Source organism: Phoenix dactylifera, chromosome 11, assembly GCF_051530095.1.
Source record: "Phoenix dactylifera cultivar Ajwa chromosome 11, Ajwa_hap1_PhDact_Kaust_v1.1, whole genome shotgun sequence".
Lineage (NCBI taxonomy): Eukaryota > Viridiplantae > Streptophyta > Magnoliopsida > Arecales > Arecaceae > Phoenix > Phoenix dactylifera.
In genome coordinates, this window is record NC_143200.1 from 15,461,156 (window position 1) to 15,487,953 (window position 26,798).

General features: G+C 37.4%; 2 protein-coding genes across 6 annotated transcripts; both read right to left on the reverse strand.

Annotated features, from left to right (window-relative positions):
* Positions 1 to 114: 114 nt before the first annotated feature.
* Positions 115 to 11,518, reverse strand: LOC103723663 (uncharacterized). Of its 5 annotated transcripts, none has more exons than XM_088706889.2 (5): positions 11,315 to 11,473; positions 9,461 to 10,407; positions 798 to 840; positions 531 to 556; positions 115 to 408 (listed from the first exon to the last, which is right to left on the reverse strand). In XM_088706889.2, the coding sequence occupies exons 2-5, from the start codon at positions 10,403 to 10,405 to the stop codon at positions 235 to 237; spliced, it is 1,188 nt and encodes a 395-aa protein (XP_088563015.1). In that variant the 5' UTR covers positions 10,406 to 10,407; positions 11,315 to 11,473; the 3' UTR covers positions 115 to 234. The 5 variants fall into 5 exon arrangements, with proteins under 5 accessions (XP_088563015.1, XP_088563016.1, XP_088563017.1 ...); XM_088706890.1 differs by lacking the exon at positions 11,315 to 11,473 and adding an exon at positions 11,280 to 11,304; XM_088706891.2 differs by lacking the exon at positions 115 to 408 and having other exon boundaries at positions 548 to 615.
* A 6,497-nt stretch (positions 11,519 to 18,015) lies between these two features.
* LOC103723662 (cytochrome C oxidase assembly factor) lies at positions 18,016 to 25,824 on the reverse strand. The gene is made up of 3 exons (XM_008814639.5): positions 25,601 to 25,824; positions 22,240 to 22,344; positions 18,016 to 18,324 (listed from the first exon to the last, which is right to left on the reverse strand). The coding sequence occupies exons 1-3, from the start codon at positions 25,667 to 25,669 to the stop codon at positions 18,283 to 18,285; spliced, it is 216 nt and encodes a 71-aa protein (XP_008812861.5). The 5' UTR covers positions 25,670 to 25,824; the 3' UTR covers positions 18,016 to 18,282.
* Positions 25,825 to 26,798: the final 974 nt, after the last annotated feature.

Below are 26,798 nucleotides of genomic sequence, written 5' to 3' on the forward strand. Positions count from 1 at the left end.
GTAAGGTTATCATTGATTTTAGACTTGTAGTATCATGTAAACATATACAATCATGCATGTATATGTTTAAAGGTATTATCAGTTGTCTCTATGTCACGAACAAATGCAGACTCGTTGAACTTGAGTTTCTTCAAATAATTTTTTTGGGTAATTTAAAGCAATGACATTTAGGAAATAATATTTTCCGTAATTTAAAGCTCTTCTGAACTTTCTCTGACAAAGTAAATAAAATTTTCAAGAAACTCTTACTTCTAACTTTGTCGTCCTGTTCAGATAGCTCAAGCTGAAGGTTTGCGTGTAGATGTCAGTCTTGTCCTTTGCCTCATCTCCCAATGCTATGACATTAGCACCATGGAGGACCATGCCATGGAGGGCCATAAAAAGTGCTTCATTAGCCCCTAATAATGGCTGCGAGACTGGGCTCATGTTAGTCATGCGAGGATGTAATATTATGGAGCTACGTGTTGTCCTTAGCCCTGCCATCTCCAACAGCCAACGCCTACCTCCTTCTATCCCCAGCAAATGCTCACCTTCTTCAGCTTTGAGATCATGAAATCTGGTATCACGCCCCAAAACCATCATCCAGGTTGACCACATGACACAGTCGCATATGTTCTAAAGCAAGACCCAAGAAAGCATGCAAAGCTTGTAAATTCAATATAACCTTTTCATCGCCGAATAACAATGATCTCAATTTATATCAAAATAGTTCCGTCATCAACGAGAACAAAATTATTTAGTTACCAATTCAGCAATTTGACTGATATTAGTGATACTCTAACTATTCATTCACTCACCAATAATCCCAAATCGTAGCCAAACACCAAGTATCCTGTGACTCTAAAAAGAAAAAAAAAAAAAGTCGTGTGAGCTTTATAACCCAGTAAAAATCCTCAACGGGTGCATACTAGTATGAATATGAAAACAACTTTTAGCAATATATAACTGATAGGAAAATAGTAAGATTCATGCATCAACAATCTAGTTATATATTTATAAAACACACATATAAGCCATGCCAGCATACAATTCGAGTTTTAACCATATAGAAACTTAATCACATACATATCATCATAATTGGAGCCTCGAGATGTATGTCATATATCACCACAGTTCTGTTAAACGCATCATATATCACCCAATCAGCAATTCTATTCAATAGTAATTCAGTGAGATTACTTGCCATTAATTGGTTAGCACAATTTGGATTCTAACAATATTATCATTCCAGCACTGGACTAGTCTCGTCCATACTACAGCCTATGGCAAGCCAAATACACATACACCATGTTTCCACCTATGACCAGCAACCACAATATCACATCTTAGCCCACTACTAAAATCACATATACTAATTTTCACATGTGTTGGCTAGTCTAGATGCCCCTCTTTTTCTTGATCTCATAGTTATGCAAAATCCAATTAAATAATTTATTATCTTGATTTGATTTTAGTATTGGACTCATCATAACCATGCTCCAGCCTACGGCAGGCCAAACACATACTATGCTTCTATCCATGGTTGGGAATCACAATATTGTATCTCAACCCACGACTGACACACCCTGTTTCACACATGGTCGACTAGTTCAAATCCCCCCTCCTCTTTCCTTTCTTACAATTATGTAAAATTCAATGTAATTTTGCCACAACTATGATTAAGTGCAGCCACACTCCAACCCATAGTAGGCTAAACACAATTCTGTAACTCAGCCTAAGGCTGACACAACATATACACCATGTTTCTTGCTTGACTGACCAGTCCAGATGTTGCCCAATTCCCCTTTATACAATTATGCGAAAGTTATGATTTTTCTAAATGATTTATAGCTACATAATTACTATGATTATGCACCAATTAATAAGTTCCATATAGAGCTAGACTAAGTAACATTATAATCCATGCAACATCAAATCATCAAAATATCGTATAAATTTCCACAATTATACAGGACGACTATGTTGAGGGATTCTTATCTCTACTAGTAGTCTCAGACTCAAGTACAGCAGATACATTCACTTCTCAATCTATAAACTCATTAGGTAAAGTGTCCTACTCAACACCTTCTTGCCTACACGATCGCTCCCCTACGGAGCCAAATCTAATCATTGGAATAATTATAAATGACCAAGATCAATGGCGAAAAATCATACAAGGAATAGGTGGCGGAGATTAACTACTCTTGTAGTGCCACGGACAGCGATCTTCACCCGAGAACCTCCACCCTCGAGTTTCCTTAAGGTTAATTTCGATGGATGCATGCTAGACGGTGGCAGGAGGGGTGGTTTAGGGTTCGTAATCAGATGTCCGAACTCCAAGGTAGTTGTTGTTGATGGATGTCAGATCTTCGACACCTCTATTTCGAGGGCGGAGCTGAGGGCAGCGTGGACTGGTCTAGAACATGCTCGGTGTGTTATGCAGGCTAGAGCAATTCTACTTGAGGGAGACTCGACTACAGTGATTGGCTGGATCCAGCAGGGCACTGGTAGTATAGGTGGGTGTCACCCTATGCTTCGAGACATTTGGGCTATAGTTAGTGGCGACATTGCCTTCCAAGCTGAGCATGTTGATAGAGTCTAATGGAGCTGCAAATTGAATGGCCTCGTATATGGCCAATCACTCAGAAAGGCCCAGTGGGTTGGAAAGAGGAAGTTGCCTAAGCATTCCAAGACTTGCTATTTTTTTAACTTTTTTAAATACATCCATACCAGAAGTGTATGAGTCATCCGTCGTAGTAAAAAAAAACGTCAATGTTAAACCTTTGTAATATTAACTAGAGCTTTCTTCTAAAGCCCTTTTTAGATTCAGATCCTATTGATTCTGTAAAAAGCTCTGGAGACCCATCATACCAAACGAAACGGCATAAGATAGTAAGCATCACCTCAGCTGAATTTGTTTTCCCACCAATGGAAAGGAACTCCTTTTGCATTTCATAGAATGTATTTTTCCTTTCAAGCCAAAAACCAAAACATTAAAAAGAATGACCTGTGAGATCCGCACACCCTAAATGTTGTCCCACCTCATTCAGCCCCATTTAAAAGTCCCTGGTCCGCAGGATCCGGTTCGGCTTACCTGGGAGCTTGTGTTCCGGCCTAAGTGAGGTGAGATGGTCCGATTTATCTCTTCACTGGGACGGATTCCTCTGATCGAGAAATACAAAAGTAAAAGCACGATTGTGGAGATTCCATAACCTGCTTGTGAAATTGTGACTTGCGTGGAACTAGGAGTGGGCCTGATTCATGCCATGGCCCATACAGTTGCAAGGTGATCTGGTACATACCGAGCCCATCACCCCTAGGTTTTATAAAGCCCAGGAGGCCTTCGTAAGAACGCTGAAGGCTATTGGCCTTCCGAGATTAGGACGGGCATCAAAAGGATTATGATTCCAGGTGAACCGGGAAGTTTAAAAGCTTTACCAACCATCCTCCTTGTCACTTGGTTTTGTTCCCAGACTTGTTCACAGAACAGCTCATAGTTCCCAGCACGAGTAGCTCTACCAGGTGCTGAGAGGAGTACAATATTTAAACAATAGAATAATTAGAGCATCCTTTGATCACCTAAAATGAGTCTAATCACACGCAAGAGCTGTGCCAGTGTTCATATAATAAATGGGAAGCGGGGCTCATGCTCCACCGCGCTTCCCTTCCCTTTCTCCGTTTCTTCCTTCTTTATTTTTTTTTTTTATCTTTTGCTTCCACCAATCAAATGACCTAAGAAGTTGGACCCAGGTCAAACACTTTAATGAAACCTCATCCAACAACCAGAGTGCAACAGCAGAGCTATAGCGTAGTTTGATCCATTGTGTAAATCTTAACCGACCGGATTTATGATCTCCTCAATGCGATGCAAATCACTTCTTAACCAAATTAAGGGCTTCATCATTAAGTCCAGTTGATATGATAACCAACCATCTTTTCAGGGTACCTGACAGGCCATGGTTGATGAAAGAGGACTCAAATTTTCTTCAACCAAACATCAGTTGGAACCCCTTCATTGGAAAGGTGCCAGAGGTGGCTCATGACGAACCACCAATCTTTCCTCATACAAATATATGTAGAACAGAAGCACAACCACAGATGAAAAAAACGCCGTCAGATCAACAAAAATAGGTCCCAGATATTGCTCCAACAAGGAGGCCAAAGTTTCAAAACTAACAAAGACATGTCTATGGTTTACATTAACAAACTGCACCAATAAGCCATCCGAATTATTTAGATGAAACATGGGATCATGTGCAAGCATCACCCAGAGCCTAGTCTATACGGCTCTGTACTAAGACATCTGATTCATTGCATATGCAAAAGCTAGCAGAACAGCTCCTTAATCCTGAATAAATATTCGACAAATTATTAAGGACAAATAAGCAAAGCTAATTCAACCAGAAGAAATCCATACGGCAACAAATTTTGCAAAGAACTAGAGATTTTCTACATAATATATTGTGAGCTTGTCAATTTCCATGAGTGTTTATAATTCCTAAAGTTGAAAGCAGAAATCAGAAATCTATAAAGAAAAGAAAGTAAGTTAAAAGTCATATTGATAGACGAATTTTTCATAATTCAGTAAGGGAATGCAGTGGTCAGATATCAGAGCAATTTCTAGCCCGGACCTGTTGAATCAACATCTTTAGGAACATCAGCGGCTTTGTCACTACGTTAGATGAAGCATTATAAGAAGATATCGAGTTAACAAGAGCTGACATCATAAAACTAGTTATTAAGTTGAATTTTAAACTCTGGAACCAATGTCTTGTTTTAAGAGCTACCTTTCATTAGATAAAGCATATTACAAAAATTAGTTCTGCTTCTAAATCATATTAACATAATTTAGTAATTATGCTCCGCATAATAAATAATGAACTTGGTGGAAAATTTTCTTGGTGTGATATACTGGCTAATGAAAATGTTGAGACAAAATTTATGAAAAGGACTCAAATGAAAACTGATGTAGCATGCCTCGACCAAACAACCAAAGTGATGCACTTAGAAATCTAGTTAGATTTAGCTTGTTTTTATGGTATGATAAGGCATCATGAATATAAACAACAGATAATTATAACATGAACCTCAAAGTCATCCAAGCTTACCCGAACCATTTCTAGCTAGGGTTTTAACAGATGATAACTCCGATCCTCCTATGGTAAAATTGAGTACAGTTTCATCATATGAAATCCGAACTTCCCAACTATGCAAGCTTTGAAGGAACTTCACCCTTTTTCTTCATTTTGTTGCATCAAACAATTTTTACAACAATCAAATGCTCTGGCATCATCCATGATCTCTAACGTATACTCAGAGCTGTAACACGTCTTTTTTCAAAAGATTCACATGACTAATTGAATATCAATAACATAAATGCATCAAGAATTTCTCGGCATATTTCCAGTGCCTAGTAGACTGTATTGTTCAAAAACTTGCATTAACGCCGTTGCTTGAATTTGAAAATGAACAGACTCCCTTTTTTCTTGGACTTAATACCCCAAAGCATCTTTCACCTTATGCAAATGAATTTGTTCTTATCATATTAGAAAGCCAAGAATTAACAGATTTTAACAATGTAACAATTTCTAAACTCTTCTAAGCATCTCATTCTAATGCGGTTAATCCAATATTGTTCCCTCTTTCAATCAGCATCCAATGACAGGTATCTCAAAATATTAACAAAGTATCGATATTTGAAATTACTTCATTTCAATATAAAAGAGAATATGCCCCTATAAATATCCCTAAATTCACCAACATTGATATTGTCTTCTCATCGTTCCTTGTCGCATGTCATTTTACAATAACTATCAATAAAACCCACTTCTTGTTAACTCCGCCATGGCCAGTCCCAACATGAAAAAGGTGGGAGAGTTGACGGCAAATTGACTACCGATTGTAAATATATATCAAACTATGAAATTGATCCTAATCTGATACACATAAATGTTAGGGCATCCCATGTTCCATGCAGCACGCCACAACCTGACCTGTTTGTGGCAGGAAGTGGGCAAGGATTGGCTAGGTCATTGTTCATAAGCGACCAGTTACAACGTAACCTGGTTGTAGACACAAATGAGTTGTAACTTGGTTGTAGACACAAATGAATAACGATTGTTTAGGCCATTGTCAATAAAAGACCCACTACAACGTGATCTGGTTGGAGAGACAAGTGAGCAAGGGTTTGTTAGGTGTTTCCACTAAGCGACCTGCTTTAACTTATCTCAATTGTAGTGATAAATGAGCAGAGCATTTAGGATCAGAGAGTCTCTAGCATTAATAAACTAGAATGGCAGTCAATCGAATTACTAAAGAGACAAGAGAAATCATATCATGTAAAGAAGGTAACTGTACACAAGAAGAAAATTAGATTTGCTACTTGAAATTTTGGAACTTTGATCCCAAAGAGTAGAGAACTAGCAGACACAACAATATGTAGAAAAATTAATATTTCTTGCTTACAACAAATTAAATGGAAAGGTAGTAAACTCAAGGATAGAGAGGTTAGTTATAAACTATTGTATGTAGACCAGGTAAAAGATAATAGAAAAGCTGTGAGAATAGTAGCTTGATGGGAAGATAAATTTGTAGATGTAAAAATAGTAAGCAACATATTAGTAGCTCTTAAATTAGTTTTAAATGAGTAGGTTACAAATGTGCAAGGGTTACTCAGGATTAGAGACTCTTTTAGTAGTAATCTAGTAAAACAGCAGCCAATCAGAGTAGGAAGGAGATGAGAAATTACATCATGTAAAGGATACTATATTGAGGAAAAGAGTTATATTTTCTTTTTGGAATGCTGGAACGTTGAATAGATAGAGTTAAGAACTAGTAGATACAATGACACGTAGAAAAATCAATATTGCTTGCTTACAAGAAATTAAAGAAATGTAGTAAATTTAAGGATATAGGAGATGGTTATAAACTATTATATATAGGTAAAGAAAATAATAGAATTGCTGCAGAAATAGTTGCGAATAAGGAAAAAAAAAAGATAAAATTGTTGATGTCAAAAAAGTAAGTGATAGATTAATAGCTATTAAATTAGTTTTAGATGACGAGATTATTAATGTACTTATACACCACAAGTACTAGAGAAAGAGGATTAAGAAATAATTTTGAAAAGAAATTGATAGATTGATACAAGATATTCCTGAAGGACAAAAGATGAGACACTTGTATGTGATGGCTTAAATGGACAAATGACGAAGAGTGATATGGGATATGAGAGAGTATGTGGAGGATTTGGTTTGGGGATAGAAATTTAATAGGATATTCAATTCTTGAGTTTGCAACAACTTATGATCTAACACATTTTAGGAAGAGAGAGGAGCATTTAAGAACCTTACAGTGAATCAAATTTATCACAAATAGACTACTTTTCAAGAGAAAGATCAACGGACTCATTTGGTTCGCGGAAAAAGAAGGGGGGAAAGTATGGTCAATGAAAAAACTAAAAAATACCGCTTGTTTGGTTGGAGTTTTGAAAGAAGAGAGACGGAAAAGTAGCAATCTCATAGGAATAAAATTTTTATATTTCATGGAAAAGAAAAACCCATGAGGAAACTAGGAAAGATACTTTCCCACCGATTAAAAATTGAGGTCCTTTTTTTACAAACTACTCTTAAGCCATCAAAATCTATAGATAAGGGTATAATAGGTATTTCACACAACTGTTCCAAAAAAAATAGATGCTCAATCAAATATAAGCCACTTTGGAATATACCACTTTTTTCTAGTCAACCAAACATGCCAAAACCATTTTTCCATGCATCGTATTCCCAGCAATCATCTTCCTAGAAAAAATATACTAATGAAAAAAAATTCTTCCCACAAACCAAACAAGTCCAACATATAAGTGTAGAAATGCTTTCTATATTTTCAATATAAAATTTATCTAATAGATTCCTGATGTCATGCTTACCAATTTTATAGGCCAGAAAGAATCAATCAACAAAATCAGTTGATTCGTTTGGAGAAGAAGAGTAAGTTGTCTAGTTCCTGTCTCATGTATTTTTGATTTTTAAATTCAGCAATATCAAATGCAGCCTAAAAATATCTAATGCAATCTAAAAGTATCCACTATTGGATCACATGGTTGTACTATCATAATATGTTGCTCTCTCTCACCCTATGAGAGAGTTTAACTAGTTTTAGAGTTATACATTAAGTGCATAAAAAAAAGGAAAAAATTAAGAAATATCAAGAGATAAGATGGTGGAATTTAAAAAGGGAAATGCCATATCTTTGAGGGATTATTCACGAAAGGAGGGAAATTAGAATTTAAGAACAAAAATCAAATAAAATGTGGGACCAAATGGTCAATTGTATGAAGAGGGTAGCTAAAGATGATCTGGAAGAGTCAACAAAAAAAAAACAAGTAGAGTATAGCAAAAATGAGAATGTTTAGATGGATGCATGGTAAATCTAGAAGAGATAAAACAAGAAATGAATATATTAAAGGAGCTGTAGGAGTTGCACACACACACACATTATATTAAAGGAAAAATTAAGTCCTCTTGAGCAGCAAAATTATGAAATTCAAACCAAAAGAAAGTCGACCAATAGGAGTGAATAATCAAAATTTAGAATCTTCAAACAGAGGCATCCTGGTGATCATAATGTATGTATGCACGTACGTATGTATGTGTGTATGCATGTAAGCATATGCAAATACTCAAATAAACTTGCATTTTAGTTCAATCTATGACAGTTAGGCTTTAGAATGGATTGTGTTAAATATAAAATTAAGTCCTCTTAACTAGAGCAGTTAAATTATGAAATTCAAACCAAACAAAGCCAGCGAATAGAATGTTGAGTGGATAGTCGATGTACAGAAACCTTAAAGGCATCTTGGTGACTGATACCACCTTGTTCTTCACCATTTAGCATCATAGATTGTTGTTAACAACGACATAATTGTGGTAAACATTTCTTGTCTCTAGAATTCCACAGAGCTGAAAATAAGCCCCCTCAGCTATCAAAAATTGCCTATATATATGGATGTTGAATGGTGACAAAACAACAATTTTTTAATAAACCTTTGATGGGAGCATGAAGCACATGTTGGTTACACCCAGCTTGGCAAAGTGAAATACAGTCAATTTCTAAATTGCATAGGTTTGAAAAGACAATCATAATTGTATATAACTTAATGTATTCCATTACAAAAATGTCAGCCAACAAATACAACAATTAATCCTATATAATTTCTTCACTAATGCATGTTATCCATAAAAGCTAACATAATACGCGGTCTTAAAAGATAACCCAGACAAAAAAGACTGATGTGTGACTTCCCATATTGCCCCTTCTCATCTGGCACTGCACAGGCTACCACATTAAGGAGCAACAGGCAAGTCACAAATAACACGTTAAATTTTTAAGCAAGATTCATATGTTACAAAATATTTTTGTATGCAAAAGGGAACATGATTGGAGAAATATAACTCATCATAAAGTGAATGAGTTAGCATACCTCATCATCATCGTCATCATCATCATCCTGTTTCTTGAGGCGGGTGGTCCCACCTTCTTTGCTAATAGGCAGCTTCATTCGTCCAAATGGTGTGTCCACATCAATATTTCCTTTTAGAGAATAACCAGTACCTCGTCCTCTTATCATGTCCCAAAGAGCAGAACCAAAGTCCTTCGGCCTGAAAGTGATTGGAATCTCCATCTTAGTAATTCCATTTTTCTCCAGCTTTATAGATTTTGTGAGCTCTGCAGCTCCAATGCTCACATCAGAGAGCCAAATTTCATAATCTAATGCATTGAGTCCCAGGTCAAAGTCATTCTTATTCTCAAGCTTCAGATGGAGGGTGGCCGTTGTTTCTTCAAAAGAGAACTTATTAAAGTGTATCTTTTCAAGATCAACATCTGGCTTGTAAGGCACAGGAATCTCACCCTTCTTCTCCAAAGGCAGGGTAAGCCTTCCAAAAATCGGAACATCGACGATGAGATCAACCTTGATCCTGTATGGAATGATGCTTCCCGGCTTGATATCATCATAAGTGTTTTTGATATCATCATATATTAATGTCACTGGTATCTTGACAGTCTCTGAACCATGAGCATGGATCGTTCCAGCATCAGGGATCAATCCAGATACAAGTTTCCTTCCATCGCTTTCAATTAAGTAATCTATGTCTATCAGAGGGATCGGAACGGGATTGGGGTTTGTAATCAGCACATCAACGACAATTTCTGCCTTCTCCAGATTGATGCTGGGAATATGAACTCCAGCAACATCTGCAGTAGGCTTTCCAAATCCTATTGCTCCCTCAATCTTCTCACCAATATCATGGATAAAATCCTTAACCTTCTCAATGAAGCCTCCCTTTTCTTCATGCTTATCTTCTTCCTTATGTTCTTTGTCTTTCACCTCTCGTTCGACTACTTCTGGCTTATCAGAGGATGCCATGCCTAAGAATACCAACTAAAGGTGTTATGCTAATAACAAGATATAATGTTCCAAAGTTTTAGAACTGAAAAACAAATATCAGCTATGACTTAGCATCTAAAGCAAAACTTCAGTTAGTAAATTTATTTCCTTCCTAACCAACTTAAAAAAGGAAAAATTGCTCATAAGCACAATGTAGATAGAAAAAAAGAGTGTTAAATTAGCAGATTAAGGCTATGGACTAACAGAAAAATACAGAAACATGATTTTAAGGAAAAAAAAGCTTTTCTCCCAAAATTACCCAAGTAACAGCAATCAAAAGTTCGTAGAAAGAACAAGGATCTGAGACTACTCAACTCGAATGCTCATACACACCTAAATCCATTTTTATATAAAGAGTACAATCAACAGATCTCTTTAATGATCCAGTCATGCAATCAAGACAAAGAGCGTCAATAGATCAAGATACATCAGAAATCGAAAAAATCTTTCCAATCAACAGATTTCTTTAATGATCCAGCCAATGCAATCAAGATTGGCATATATATATCAATAGATCATCGCACCACATTTTGACAGCACACTCGAAAGAAGTCAGCTTCGAAGCAAATATTTCCAGAAAATTGACAGAAAGCTACCCCTTCGCTCACAAAACTAGCGAGCTGATATAGTCTACTGACGAAGTAAGAAATCTACTAAGAAAGACTGGATCTAACTAAGCAAACAACATTTACAAAATTGCACAAAAATAAGGTATTCTTTCTCTCTCAGAACAACTTGATCGACTAACAAGGGCATGCATAGAAATCAAGAAAACCACGAAAAGATGATCCAATTCAACGGTTTGAGAAGCTCAGATCGAGAGTCCTATGAATTCAAACTAGAGATCATTTACCGTTCTTCCGATCTTTTTGAGACCTGAGACCATACCTGAGAATGGGAATCGGGAATACGAAGCGAAGCCCGAGAAGACGGTGGAGGCCAGCAATCGTAGGTGATTTGTATGAAGCGAGCTGCGCTCCGAACTTCCTGTTACGGACCCGGTGAGAGAAACTTGAAGCTACCACACCAACCGTTGAATCGGAAGAGGGCCGAGAGGTCGCCCGTCGCGGTTGGGAGGTGACGAGATCCAAGCGCGTGAGTGCGTGGCCTCGGGATGGAGAAGGTTCAGGAAGCGCGTCGAGAAGGGTTCCCTGCTACGCCACCTCAGAATTCCCCTGCAAAGTCCAAACCGCTGTTAAGTCATCGAAGAGACGGACTTATACCGGTTTGGGACTTTCGGGGTATTGGTTGGGGAGGCATGTTTTTGATTTAAACAGGAAAGGGTGGGTACCGCTGTCCGTCCGCCACAAATGACGGTCGGTCCAATGCGGTACACGTGATGATGTACGGGATTTGCATGATGCCATGTTCGGAGAGTTTGATGGTGCCACGTGTTTCTGGGTCAGGTTTTGGATTTACCGCTGTTAGCCTGATGACGTTGAGCGTTTTGTACAAAAAAAAAAAAGGATACACTCTTTTTTTTTCTTTTTTTTTTAATTATTATTTTATTTTAATAAGGTGAAACACGGTTGAAGCATACACTTGGGTTGATGCTGTGCGTCCTACGTGCATATAGCTGCAATGAGAGAGCTAGACCTTACAAATAAACCTAATACATTTGGGATTTACCTCTACTAGCCTTCTAATTATAATGTGGATGCTGTATTTAAATCCTTTTCACATTTCATATTATTGCTAACAAGATAAAAATTATATATTAAATAAATTAATATATTAACTAAAATTATGTAATAATTAATTATAAGATATAAACTAATAATTTTAAATTATTTACCATATGAATACTCCTATTAATGACAAGATTTAAATCCTTCTCACATTCCATATTATCATCAATTAGATAAAGCCATGTGTTAATTAAATAGATATGGAGTAAGAATATGGATATTGAAACCGTAAACAGATATATTAACTAAAATTATGTATTAATTAATTACAAGTTATAAATTAATGGCTTTAAATTATTTACCATATGAATACTTCTATTAATGATGAAATTTAAATTCTTCTCATATTCCATATTATCATTAATTAGATAAAGCTGTGTATTAATTTCTATTGCTATAAAACAATCTTTGTTACATTTTTTTTAATAATGAGAAACAATTTGAGAGAGCCGAATCGACCCTCAGAGCTGCTCTTCACTCGGACATAGAAAAATGCCTACGACAAAAAAGTACCCGGGCCATTCATCCAAAACAATGATGGCAAAGCACGTCTAATATGTTGCCTTAAATCCACTGAAGACTCCTCGCCTGCAGGTTCTGTTGCTCAATGTATAATGCCCTAATGCCCGCAATCAGTCTCAATATGAGCACATCCACATTGAAAATGGAACCCAGCCCTTTTATCACAGTAAAGAAGATATAAACAAAGGAATGATCTGGAGAGGCACTATAATTCTTGGGAAAAAAAGAACCAAAGGCCTGGGGTTGTTGTTCTTCATGTCCTAAGTCTCTTAATAGCAGCCTAATGTTTATAGGCTCCTAACCAAGTGTTCAAGTAAGTTGGAGCTACCTACATGAGAAGGGGTATCCATAGGACTCGCCTAACAGTCATGCACAACAATTTCCCAATATTAAGCTTCTAAAGTTCTACCAACACGCCTCGTGTGTCAAAATTGAGAGAAGGAAAAGAAAAATGTTTTGACACTTTTTAAATTAATTTTTTAGAAAACGTCAAAAACTAAAAAAATATTTGGCTTCAAATTCTGACAATCTTCAGCATGGTTCAAAATTTTCAAAATTAATAAATTCAAATTAGGACAATTTATAGTACTCATAGTGCTACAATTTTAGATAAAGAAACCTGTTAGAGCAGAAAAAGGGGTTGCATCCCATCACGAGGTATTGTCCGCTTTGAGGGAGGCCCCCTACCTTTCCAAGACGGAAGATACCCCTCACAGCTTTGTCCAAAAGGCACCTCACAGATGGAGAGTGCTGGAGCAGCTCAGCCAGAGCGATGGTATTCTCCGCTTTGGGATTCGGTCACGCTCGGCCTTCTTCGGCTCTTTGGGTGCCGTCACCCTTCACGGTTTTGTCCCACATGGGGCGCCTCACGAGGGAAAAAGGATGGAGACCCTTTATAAATACAATCATTTCCATTACTCAAGCAGTATAGGACTAAAAGTTTGTAGCCCCCTTTTACACCTCTAATAAAACCGTAGTAGATTTAAGTTTTGAACTAAGTCCTTGATCCAAACTTCAACCGATCGTACTGCAAACACAGTCAGATTGAGGCCGGTTAGTGCTACTTGATGGCTATGCATTTGACCTTGATTTTCATGAGATTTTCTATAATCATGGCCTCATGACGATCTCATATAGGTGGGCCTTTCAAGGATACTCAAATAATGATAGTTTATAATCATGGCCTCACAACGATCTCATATAGATGAGTCTTTGAAGGCTTCTCAAGTAACTCAAGTTACGCAATAGAATTAAATGTAACAATCTAAGACCTCATCCAAAAAAGCTAGCCGAAAGGTATTATTTGAGTTTTTTAATCTTGTATGAGTACTCAAGATCTATCTAGTGAATAACTGATGTGGGACTAATACGCCCGCACAATCCCCACACTAAAAAAAATGCATGCATAAAAAAAATTATTTTAATCAATACTAAGTAATTGAAAAAATTTATTATAACTGATGTGGGACGAGGCCCTTATTAGGCAGATGTTCAGAGAGCAGCTTGCTGAGCGGGTTCTGGCGGTATCGATCCCGGTTGGGGAGATGGCGGACAGAAGGGTATGAATCTTGACCGAGAAAGCGGAGGTTCAAGCCCAGGATTTGTATGGCTTGGTCGGGAGGACTCCGGCACAACAGCTGGAGGGCGCCTGGATTTGGAGACTTAGCATCCACCCCCGTATAGTATTGTTCCTTTGGAAGGTGGCGTGGGGGTGCTTGCCTACCAGAGGCGTGCTAGTGAGGAGGAAAGTACAGATCCTATCAGCGTGTGCAGTGTGCTCGGAGGTGGAGGAGACCATTTACCATGCTCTGATCGAGTGCCCACGGGCTAGCCAAATTTGGAGGAATGTCTCGGCCTTCCCCAACAATTGACAAATGTGGGCGTCTATTAGGGACTTTCTGGACTTCCTGAAGTCCTTGATGCGTGGTTTGGAGGATGAGGAGGCGGGGACGCGGGCAGCCTACCTGGCTTACTGCAGCTGGCTGGACAAGAATGCCTGCATTTTCAAGGACGGTGGCTCACACCCGAGGATGATGGCAGACAGAGCTCTTATGCACGCGGTGGAGTTTCTTGGCATCAATGCTGCTTTGCCTGCTGAGTTAGTTGGAAAAACCTGGGGCACCCATCTTGCTATTACAACGTTCAAGACTGTGCTTGTTTCTTGGGTGCCCCCACCATTTGGCTATTTCAAGGTGAACTTCGATGGCAGTATTGGCAAGGGAGGGACACGCGGAACTGTGGGTTTTGTTATTAGAGACCACGATGCCAGGCTAGTGGTGGCAGGGCAATGGCAGATTTTCGACGCGTCTATCGCGGGTGCCGAGCTCAGAGCTGCATGGAAAGGTATCATCTATACGAGGCGAGTGCTAGGCGCGAACAGCATTCTCCTTAAGGAAATCTCGACCACAATGATTGAGTAGGTTCGAGGTCAGGGGAGCATGATCGAGAAGAGGCCACTGTTCCACGAGATCTGCAGCCTACTAGGAGAGTGTATTCCACCAGGCCACGCACGTCTACAAGGAAGCAAATAGGGTCGCTAACTAGGTTGCCTCTTATGCGGCTTAGCATTCTGGTAGTTTCATTTGGACGGCCCACAGGCAGGGCGGTGCCGGAGTCCCTGGCTAGTTTTTTATTTTTTGACTCTGTTGGCTGCATTCACACCCACAGGGTGTGAGCCGCCATTGTACCAAAAAAAACAAATACTATAATTATTGTCTAATATCAACCATAATCTTGAGAGAAAAGAAAGGAATTTTATAATTCCACTTGAAGACGACAACAATGGAGGTCGAACGGTGTGCTTGAAATGTTGACACTTGGAACATGCCACCAAAACCGGCTATGTTTTTTTTTTTATCAATTCTGAAGAGGTAGAGCTTTGGAAATTGAGAGGCGGGCGGCTCTCTTCGGATACGCCCGACTTGACACGTCCTATCCATCGGTATGAGCTCACGTTGGCAACGGGTCTCATTTCCAAGGGATGGATATTCTTTGATGAATTGTAGAAGTTATGAAGACACAAAGACCAGCAAAATATGATTCATGTTTGAGTTATTTTTAATGTTTAGGTTAATGAAACTTCATGCTTAATTAGAATTTGCGATATAAAATAGGAAGCACATTATCTACTCTATTTTGATATAAAATATGCAAGTTATCCAAAAGAAAGAGGTTACAAAGCCAAATAATTAAAAAGAAGGTACCTTCTATGAACCAGAATAAATATTCCAATTGTGTAACAAGTAAGATACAAAGAAACCCTCAAGAATAAATGATGACATCACCAAATTAGATCGGATAACAAAAACTTTGGGGAACGAAAAGAAAAAAAGTTTCAATATTCACATATAAAATAGCAAAATAAATATTTTTGGACCAATCAGAATACAAATCTCACCTATTCAAGTTGACTGATGTGATCATAATTTTAAAGCTTTTTGAGTTGCAACTAAGGCTGTAAATGGGTCGGATTGACCCGTGACCCGACTCGATCTAACCCACTTAGACCCAACCCGCCCGTTTTGGAGGATCCGTGGGCCGGGTCGGAATCTAAAATTGGACCCGTTCCATTTTTCGGGTCGGATCTGAGTTTACTGAATTCCGACCCAACCCATTTGAAATTTGGGTAATTTTGAGTTTTCAATCCTACGACCCGACTCAATCCGAATCTGTAAAATTATTTGGGCCTACGGGCTATAGCCCACGAGGGTGCAAATACAAATTTCGAAAGCATGGATGAGTTGACCTGAACCGGACTTGACCTGAACCCGAACTAGATCCGATCCGAACTCGAATTTTTTTAGTTAGGTCTAGGTTATATATGGAGCTGAATGACCTGTTGGGTCAAAAAAATTGTAATGGTGGATCTGACTTAATCTTTTATCAGATTGGGTCTGTGTCCAAAATTAGGATCCGAACAAAAAACCAAGTTAGGTCGGGGTCACTCCTGACCCGATCCGACCCATTTGCACCTCTAATCGCACCATGTTCTCTTATAATGATGCGTGCAGCAAACAAATCATCGTATAAACAATGAGAATCAAGCCTTGTTTTAGAAAGAATTATTTTTTCACATAATACCCTGCCAGTCAACATAGAGTTTATATGTTCAGTAACCTCGATAAAAATTAGGAAGCAATACAATGTGAAATATTTGATTAACTTTTCATTTATAATTAATTTAAATACTTCCATCTAGCTTACAGTTGACTCTACCATACCCATCTTCTTTAGAATTCCACATGATCGGATCATTTATCTCGGTCCACATACTCTCCATTATCATGTTCCTTGCATAGTTGCATGCATGTTGGATATTTTGCAAGTCCTTATAAACCATTGTCAATCATCATTAAGCTTGATTTTATGCCCTGTGCCAACCAAATTACCCTGAAGCCCCCAAATTCATTGAAACCAAACCATCAACTGATGTTCCTAGCATGAATTTTTCATGATAATATCTATTGGACCATAATTCTGGATCTAATAAAAAATAGAGCAGACATGATCTCATGCTATCTAGACAGAGAGCTTGAATTCTACAGGTTCTATTCAGTCTAAGAGCAAATATGAACAAAAAAAAATGTGACAAAAAGAAACATCAATAAAATTTGGATCAATCTTTTGCTCCAAATTACCCTCTGGTTGTTGAAGACGATGGTCCCGACTGGCACGATGATCCTGATGGATAGGGGTTCAACTTTGATCAGTTCTTCAATAACATCACAAGCAAGAATGTTAGGAAGGGATGATGATGAAGCTAGGACAATGATAAGGAGTCTGTATGGCAGGATTATAATTACACTGCACCAATCAAAGACATTACTGCAAGAGTGGGAGGATACTGTGTTCAAAGATTTCAATCCTCTGATAATACTCATTCACAATCGATACAAAACATTGCTTTTTCCTTGTTCTCTTTAATCCCTCTTGCTGCATTGTGGCATTCACAAATGTCTCTCATAGAAGCATTTGGATATCATTTACAGGCCTTGAAAGAAGGAGAGGGCAGTGAATGAGCTGGAGAGAGGAGCGCAGATGTTTTGGGAATCTGGGTTGCCTTCGCCAAGACCAAGGCAGACTCTAAAAGTGATCATCTTTTACATTCTAACAAGAATTATATGGTGGCAGTGTAGCTGTGCATGCTTGTGTTGAGCAGGATCAGGTAGATGCTCTGCAAGTGGTGGCTTCCCTGAAATCCTCTTCACACATGCAGGGGAGATATGCACCATCTTGACAACCTACAATAGCTAATTGAAATGCCTCTAAAATACATTACCGTTTTGGTTGTTCCAGTGATTCGGACAACAGATGAGGGGTCAAAATAATGGTATTTTTCTTCTACAAAAGCAGGCAGGCGATCATTACTGGATAAATCAGTTGACCAGAACCGAAAGAAGATCCCATCTCTTTCATAAATGGAGCAATAATGGCTGGACCATCACTTTGTTTCCAAAATTATTTTTTGAGGGTAGACTCTGTTTCTGATATTAGATTACAAAAATCGTTGTATAGAGATAGTAATGTTGAATGACAAATTTACTGAAAAATGAATAAACTCTTAGGTCAGATCTTGGACCACATGAATTCATAGTGGTTAGCTTCCTCCTATGGAAATGTTTTTGCCCATGCATCGACCAGCGCCACCTAGTAGCCCTTATTCCCACGTATCCTTGCTCTCATGTCAACCTGAATTGCATCAAATGCGAAAATAAGATATCAAGCAAGCCAAGCAAATACCAGAAGATCATGAACTTATCCATTCTCCGCTCTGTTAAGCAGCCTAGTAGTAGTCATTCAGCATGAAAGTAGGGTGATAAGCAACGCAATAAGAACTTAAGAGGGCATGCGCATGCTAAATATCTAAAAAGATGGTGCAATTGTAATTTCATCAAGTCACTTAGATGTGCACTCTGGTTGGGGCAATTTAAGGATATTGACAATGACATGTAAGGTTTTATTCTTTAAATGAACGATCTTTGAGAGGGTGAGAGAGGTCCAACAATCATTTACTTTTCCGGCCTCATTTGAAGGTCATATCAATTAACACTTGAGGTAGTCAAGAGTTTGCAAGGTCGGGAAACTCAGCGGGCATCATGAAGTTGCTTATGTGTATTGTCCAATTGATTGACAATAAAAATAAAGGGGGAAGGCATGTAAAAAGAGCAGCATGTAAGTGGTCACATAAAGAAACCAATGTAGCTAATGACGAAGCGAATGAATAGAAACTTGATATTTTGGAAAACCTAAAATGTTGGAATTTTAAATCTATGACTGGAAACCCTACACCTGTGAAATACGGTCAGATGGTTCGATGTGAGACCACAAGCAAACAATCTGCATTCAAAACTTAAAAAATTGTCATGAAAGGTTTAAAAACATATACAAGTAAATTATAGCAACATAGACCTGAAGAAAGATGCTAACCAACAAGCTGCATTCCATCTTTACAAGGATTGGTTGGTGGATCAATGATTTCACCTGTCACACTTTGACTATGTTGGATGACCCACTTTCAGCCTTGTGTCACCATCTAAAGTTCTAAACCCAAATTTATAGTCTATGCAACTTTGAACAAGAGAGGGACAAAGACAAAACCTAGCGGGGACACTAACTTAATCTACAAGCAATTTAAAGAAATGCAATCAGGAAGTAACATAACAAGAAAGTTTCATTTTCCACCTTGATATGCAACCTGTCATTATCAACATAATGTTGGGAAAAGCAATGCCTAGAATAAGAATTGAAGTGGTAGGCCAATAGCCCCATATATACTTTAGTTTCAGTCTGTATTGAATCATAAAGTGTGATATGCAAGGATCTAGGCCAGAATGTAACCTATGCTCTGATTCTTGCCATGGTACTAATATGGGCAAGTTAGATAAGAGGTAAGAAAGGGTAGGAAGATCTTTATTAAGGTAATGATTTAAACCAGTTTGTGAAAATAGCTGGAGATTTCATGTTGATAGTTGATCCAATCAATAATGATTGCATCATTTTCCAAATTAATAAGGGACATTTTATATCTGATAGTGATATATATTTTTATAGTTGTCTTTATTTTTCAAAAAATAATGTCAGTCTTTAAGAATATCTATAGTCTTATTTTGTGAAGATTGTGCCTGGGCACGTATGTAATGATTCAATCTGGTATTTTAGCTTAGAGTTTAGACCAAAGAAGAAATGATACACCTGTCAGGTTTGGAGAGTTTCCCTTACCTAGACAAGTGCTCTTGATTAAAATGGATTGTGGATGGTACAGGCATAAGTAGGCATAAGGCTTGGAATAATCCTTATGGCTGCCCAACAGAAAAGACAGGATAAGCCTTATTCCTGCCAAACAACATTTTGGAAGGAGGCATAATCTAAGGAATAGTTATGCCAATCAAACTCACCTATGACAAGCATAACTATTCCAGGGGAAGTTGTCATAAGCTGTTCATTACCATAAAGGCACCTTTTATGTTTTCCTTTTTACTTTTTTATGGACAAAAGACATCATCATTCAGAAGATTCCAAAAAAGGTACCTTTTGCTAGTCAAAAGTGGAGCTAAAAAATGGGCATAACTCATGGCATAATCCCATTGGCATAATTTTTACTATTCCCATTTCCTTATTCCCAACAAAATGCAGCCTTAATCTCCAGCAGAAAACAAGTGCAACCATGTAGTTGTCTCATAATATTGCTAGGCTGATCAAAGTTATTATTTTACAGCTTCATTGAATGAATTTTTGAAACTTTTCATCGAAATTGTTTGACATTATACTGATAGAAACACAAGATAATGCCTTTCCCTTTATTATAACTTTGTTGATGCACTTTAAATCTCGTGTTCTTGGTGTTTCTTGTGATCCTTAATGTTCCAAAATCTTTTGTTGGAGAGACACTTCAAGTTCCTATATATCATTGAATAGGACATGCAGTGGTTACTGATGATGGGTAGCAGGGCTTCCTGAGAAAAGACTCAAATGAGGAAAGTTCAATTTGCAACTTCTTGGGTTTAGGGGGAAAAATAGGAGGGAGGGAGGGAGAGAGAGAGAGAGAGAGTAAAAGAACTTTTCTGATGCTTGGATAAAAGATGAACATCAAAGTAAAAAAAACATAAATACTCAAGTGATCATAAAAATGTTGGGAGGATAATAAATGTATTCTGCAATTAACGAAGATTTTCCAAGAGTAGACAGATAATGCTGCGAGAAATTTGCAGAGCATCTGAAATTTAGAGGTGACAATCGGGTCGGGTTGGGTCATAAACAGGTCAGGTCAGAAAATCATAAACCTGAACCCGACCTGTTTATTAAACAGGTCAGAAATTACAACCTGAACCTATCATGTTTAGTAAACAGGTAACCCGACCCGACCCGTTTAACCTAATTAATAAACAGGTAACCTATTTGCCCAATCCGACCCGACCCGTTTAACCTATTTTTCCATCCGACCCGTTTAACCTGTTTACACCTGTTTAACCTGCCAACCCAACCAGTTTAACCTGCCCAACCCGACCTGTTTAGACCTGTTTAGACCCGTTTAACCTGTTTAGACTTGTTTAACCTGTTTAACCTGTTTAGACCTGTTTAACCTGCCCTACAGTTAAACGGGTTAAACGGTTTAAATGGGTCAGACATCTAAAATCCGTATCCGACCCAATTAATAATCAGGTTTAACGGATCGACCTGTTTACGACCCGAACCTGTTTAGGCCAAACCCAAACTTGTTTATGGCGGGTCGAACACGGATCGGGTTGGCGGGTCGGGTCATATTTTGCCACCCCTAATCTGGATGCATGTCAATTTTCTTTTCCAAAAAAAGGCATAGAAGTTTGTATTAGACTTTTCAAAGAAAAGCACATCACTATACAAAGTCGCTTAAAAGATTAGCATATGGTGCATTTATAAACACTCTAAGCACCGTGTGGGTTGAGAATTCAATAAATTATGTCCAAGCCTCTAAGGTGCTGACCCTCTTACACCCAAGTGCCAATATAGTGAGACTGAACCTTTTTTTTTGCCTCTCCTCTTTTGCTCAAAAACATGGTTTTAGGCTTTTAGCCATCGAATAGTTATGCAAGTATATCTCTTCAAATTCAACTACATAGGAATGGGAATTGTACATGGATGATAGTTAAGGGTGCAAGCTAAAGTAGGTTTAGCTTATCAACAACAGCATCATCAAAGAGGCAACATTCCTCCAATATTGTAAGATGAGGTGACACATTTTTGCCTGTACAAATTGCACGTGAGTTAGCTAAATTACACAATCTAGCTTTGCAGTTTGTGGCTACTTTCTTTTCATCCGGTCACTTTCTAGTTCTTCATTTCATATGCACTAATAACAAATTTTACCAAGAAGAAATATCAGAAGTTAGAAAGCTATCACAAAAACAAAACCTACATGATTACACAACACATTGACAACCACCGACCATTGAAGAACCAGTCAAACTCAATTTTATCTTTTAACTATTAGAAATGGAAAAAAGAAAATAAATTAGGAAATATATTGTAAAAGTATCTAGGACTGTGACTTCATATAACTAGAATGCATAGGCATTCCTATATTCCATATCATTTTGTTAAATGAGTCTGTGGAACTTGGTAACATGCCTGGCCTCTCTTGCAGTTGAAGTATGTTTCCCTTAGGCCTACACATTCACTTGGTATGGAAGGCACCTTCTCACCTGCACATTCCCTGTATGGTCGCTTCTCAACCTGAATAAGCACAAAAAGTAGCTAAGACTAGATATAGGTTTCATCGCATTGAAAGAAGTGACGTAATAGCAAACTAATATAAAACATGGAATATAGAGTCAAACAAGCGAAAAAAAAGTCACTATTGTAATGACTATTTAATGCTGACTAAGCCATTTCAATGTGTCCAATATTATAGCCGAAAATTTTAAAGAAAATTCATGTTCATCAAAATATTGATAATACATTCAGCTTTTGAAAAGAAAAATAAGAAATTATTTGTCATCTATTGTGTTTTATAATTGTAACAATTGGTGTTCATGATAGCTTCATGTGTCCATGTGTACGGTTTCACATCTAGGGGTGTCAAATTGTCAATGGAGGCCAATGACCTACTAAACTGACCCAAAACATGGGGTTTGGGAATGAAATATAAACCCAATAGACTATTGGGCTCGGATTTTATTCTGAAATTAGACTGGAAGTCTTCTCGGGTTGTGGATGGGTTTGGGTAGATCCACACTTGAAAACCCAAAATATGACCTGATTATGAACATATCTACAAACATATACATACATATATATATATATACACACAAATACATACATACATACATGTACGTACATATGTACGTATGTATGTAGACTTCCACACATCAATATATAATTGCATGTATTTATCATTTTTTCCTTTTAATTATAAAAGAAGAAAAACCAAGTAAAGACTAGTGAAACTGCAACCCATCTTGTCCATCAAATTCCTCTCCATGCCAGTTGTGGGAGTCGTTTTATAATATATTTGTTGGATCTAATATTTATACCGAGCTTGATTATCATAGGACCTTTTTCATTCTTCGTGTCTTTTGGCTGCACGGTGTTTAGGTAACAAAAGTAATTAACTTGTTGAATGCCTGATTTATACCCGATTCCCAACCTTTTTGGGGTCCAATGCTCAGCATGGATATAGAGTTTTAACTAGTTTTGAGTTTGGGTGTGGGTTTGGATCTAACAAATATATTCTGGATTTGTGTATGCATACGGCCAAACACAATCCAAACATGATCTGCCAACACTCCTAATTCACATCCCTTCCATTTGGGCCACCTTGACATAATAATCTGAAAATAAACTACAAATCAGCAACCAAAATTTCACTCTCTCTACCTTCCCACATACCCCATCATTTCATTCTCTGCCCCTTCCAAAACATCAACTTTTATATTTTTTTCAAAAAGACATTTTCTCGCAGCCAAAGTCATTAAATTTCGGTTGTCTATCCGCTCATATATTTACACCTACAATTAATACATGAAAGTAACCCTGTGATGTGTGTTACCATGGAGGCAAGTTGTGTTGTCATTGGGAGGCATGCTCAACCAGATGAGAGCACACATATATCAGCAAATATTCTTCAGACAAAATTAAAGCCTTAATCCTATAGATGTCAAATTAATTGTAAAATGTCCAGATTGAAAAATCTACATCACATGATTTACAATATCTTTTAAAAAGATAAAATTCAAAACCTACATTTTTTTTAAAATTCCATCTTTATCGTGAAATGGTTCAAAAAAATTATGAAACAGCAAATGTTTTTGTCTAATTTATAGCCAAAAGCATATAAATTAGTTTGAATTTTGGTTAGTAAGCATTTTAGATGTTTAGATCAAGATCAGTATTTTGAATTCTCAATTTGCATGGGATACAAAAATTTTAGCTCACCAACTCCATTGGTACTGTTCATTTAGTTTCCTTTTGATGCAAGGTAAGAAAACTCCAAACACAACTTATTTTTAGATATCTGAAATATTGTATGGCATGATCAATGGTGGGGAACTTTTAAAGGCCTGTCATTGAGCTTGCATCGGTAGAATTGATACTTCAATTCTTTCAATTCCACCGAAAAGACACTAGCTTGAGCGAGAAAGAGAGAGAGATTAATGTCTTAGATGCTTTAAAAGGATGCAATTGTCTATTTTTCTCTACGTTTTCCCCTCCAAATGAGGCATCTAATAGAAAGCATAATAAGAAAAACAACTTAAGAGGAATGCAAAAAATAAAAAATACAAAAAGTCGTTATTTATCAAGAAATAGGGGTCATATCTTGGCCCATCTTTAATTGTATTTGCAGTAGACATTTCTGACACCAAATACTTTTCATATAGAATTTGTAAGTTCTGACTGTTTATAATGATAGGGTTGGTCCATCAGATTGTCAAGTACCATGTGCAACCATATCTACCATTAAAACTGGACAACTCAAACGCACCCAATTGAATTTCCTCCCATAAGCTTATGATGCTCCCATTAACTATCTTCAGCTAGTTCCTACCCTGAACCCCTCATCACCGCCCCAAGACAATGCAAAAATGAAAGGAAAAAAGTTTGGATTCAAAACTTCATGATCCCTTCATAACATATAACTCTAGTCACCATTTACCACAGTTTCTCCTCGCTCCTCAGCCATCATATCAATTAAAATTATTAGGCTGATTCATTTCATCAATGTCACTATAGTCCAGCACAAAATACAGATCCTCCATTTCCCACCACCAACAAGAATCTCTTTGTACTCTCCTCAAATGAGCGGACGCTAAAGCCGCGGTCTTGAGTACCCAGGCATCACCCACCAAAGGCCAGAAAATAGCAGCTTGGATAAGAATAGATCTTCCGCCAAATGACAAAAGCCTACTCTCCACCTTATCAAACATCGGTCCACTCCTCCAACAATCACATTAAATCAAGAAACTCAGAATCAAATTAGTTATCAATGACACCTCTCTAAACATTTAACACACCGCAGATGATCAATTTAGCACTTAAAAACTGAAGTGCATGTGAGCCTTATCCTCAGGCACATTTTATCAGACACTTGTATAGCAATAAATGGAACGAGAAAATATGGCATATTCTCGTTCTCAAGTATCCCTATTTCCCCGAATCAGCCCTTTTTAAGTAATTGAAAAACTTCCTCGCTCATAATATGAGCTGATACATTCATAAACCACTTAATAAAAATATATAAGTTTGGTGAAGCTGAAATAAGGGGTAGGAATTCCCAAAATCAATGTAAATTGTTCCGCCAAGAAATGATTTATTGGACCTTATCGCAGAGAAGGGAAGCATGATCGACATCTCCCAATAATAACAATAATAATAATAATAATTACTGCGTTATCGATTCTCTCCAAATAGTTCCACAATATACATCTCGAAGCATAATATAAAACATTAAAAAAACAAAAAGGATAGGGAAAACGATTGTAGCATTGAATACCTTGACACAGTCGGATTCGCTGAGGCATTTCACGAGCTCCATGGCCAGGCCCTTGCATGACTTGGACATTTTTATGCACTTGGATTCGCCCCTTTCTTCTTTGAAACCAGAGACTGTTGTCAGAGAGAGGGGAGCAAGAAGGGAAACTAGGGAAGCTTCGAGGCTCGAGATCAATCGGGTGGAGCCCGCGGTGCGACCAGGATCCGGTGAGAATAATGCGCCCATTTCCGTGCGCAAACGAGCCAAATGTGAACTAGCCAAGGTCGACTCCAGCTCGGCTTATCTGAGGGTTGGTCTTATGTCGAAAAAATTATGAGCTCCCGTTCGCAGAAGAAAAAAAAAATCATTAAAATAATTTTTTTAAAAAAATAATTTTTAAGAATATGATGCCTAAAAAAAATAATTTTAGTATATTGGTTTGGTTATGTATAAGTGACACTTTGATCAACTTTTTCAAAAGAAAGGTGTATATAATATTTATTATATTCTTAATAAAAAATATATACCCATGAGTTTTGATGGCTTAAAGAACCTAATTTTCAACCGGTGAAAAAACAATTTTTTTAGAATTTTTCTTTTTTATGAAATTTAAAAATCTTATTCATACTATTTTTCTATCTTTTTTCTATAAAAACTCTAATCAAATAAAAAATATTTTTTTGTTTTTCGTTGAACATATTTTATTTCTTCTTTTCCTATGAACCCAACGAGTCAAGTATACATCAGCTGTCAGCCAGAAACTTTCCAAGTCATATGCGCATTGCTCATGCACAGTACTGGTATCTATATATTAATATTTTGAGATCTCTCTCTCCCTCTCCATATATGCTCCACAATTCTTTTGTTTATCCAAGGGAGGCTGCTAGGCTGCTTGTTGGTTATTCGGTCTTTCATAGTTCTTGGTTTTGAGCGAGATTTCCTCAGTTCTGCATTATCTCTTTATCAAGGTTCTAAAATTTAAACTCAGAAGTATTAAGTGAGATTTCCATGGTTCTTGGTTCATTGCATGAGTTTGAAATAATCTAACTCAGAAGTTACCCTTCCTGCAATTGGAAAGTAAGATTTGCCAACCTTTTTGTTTTGGGATTGTTCTTGAAGAACAAATAATGAGTTACTATCACTTTCCTGAATCGATGATAAGTAATTATTGAAAGGAATATGTGCATAACTTGTTGAAAGAGATTCAAATGGTTGATCT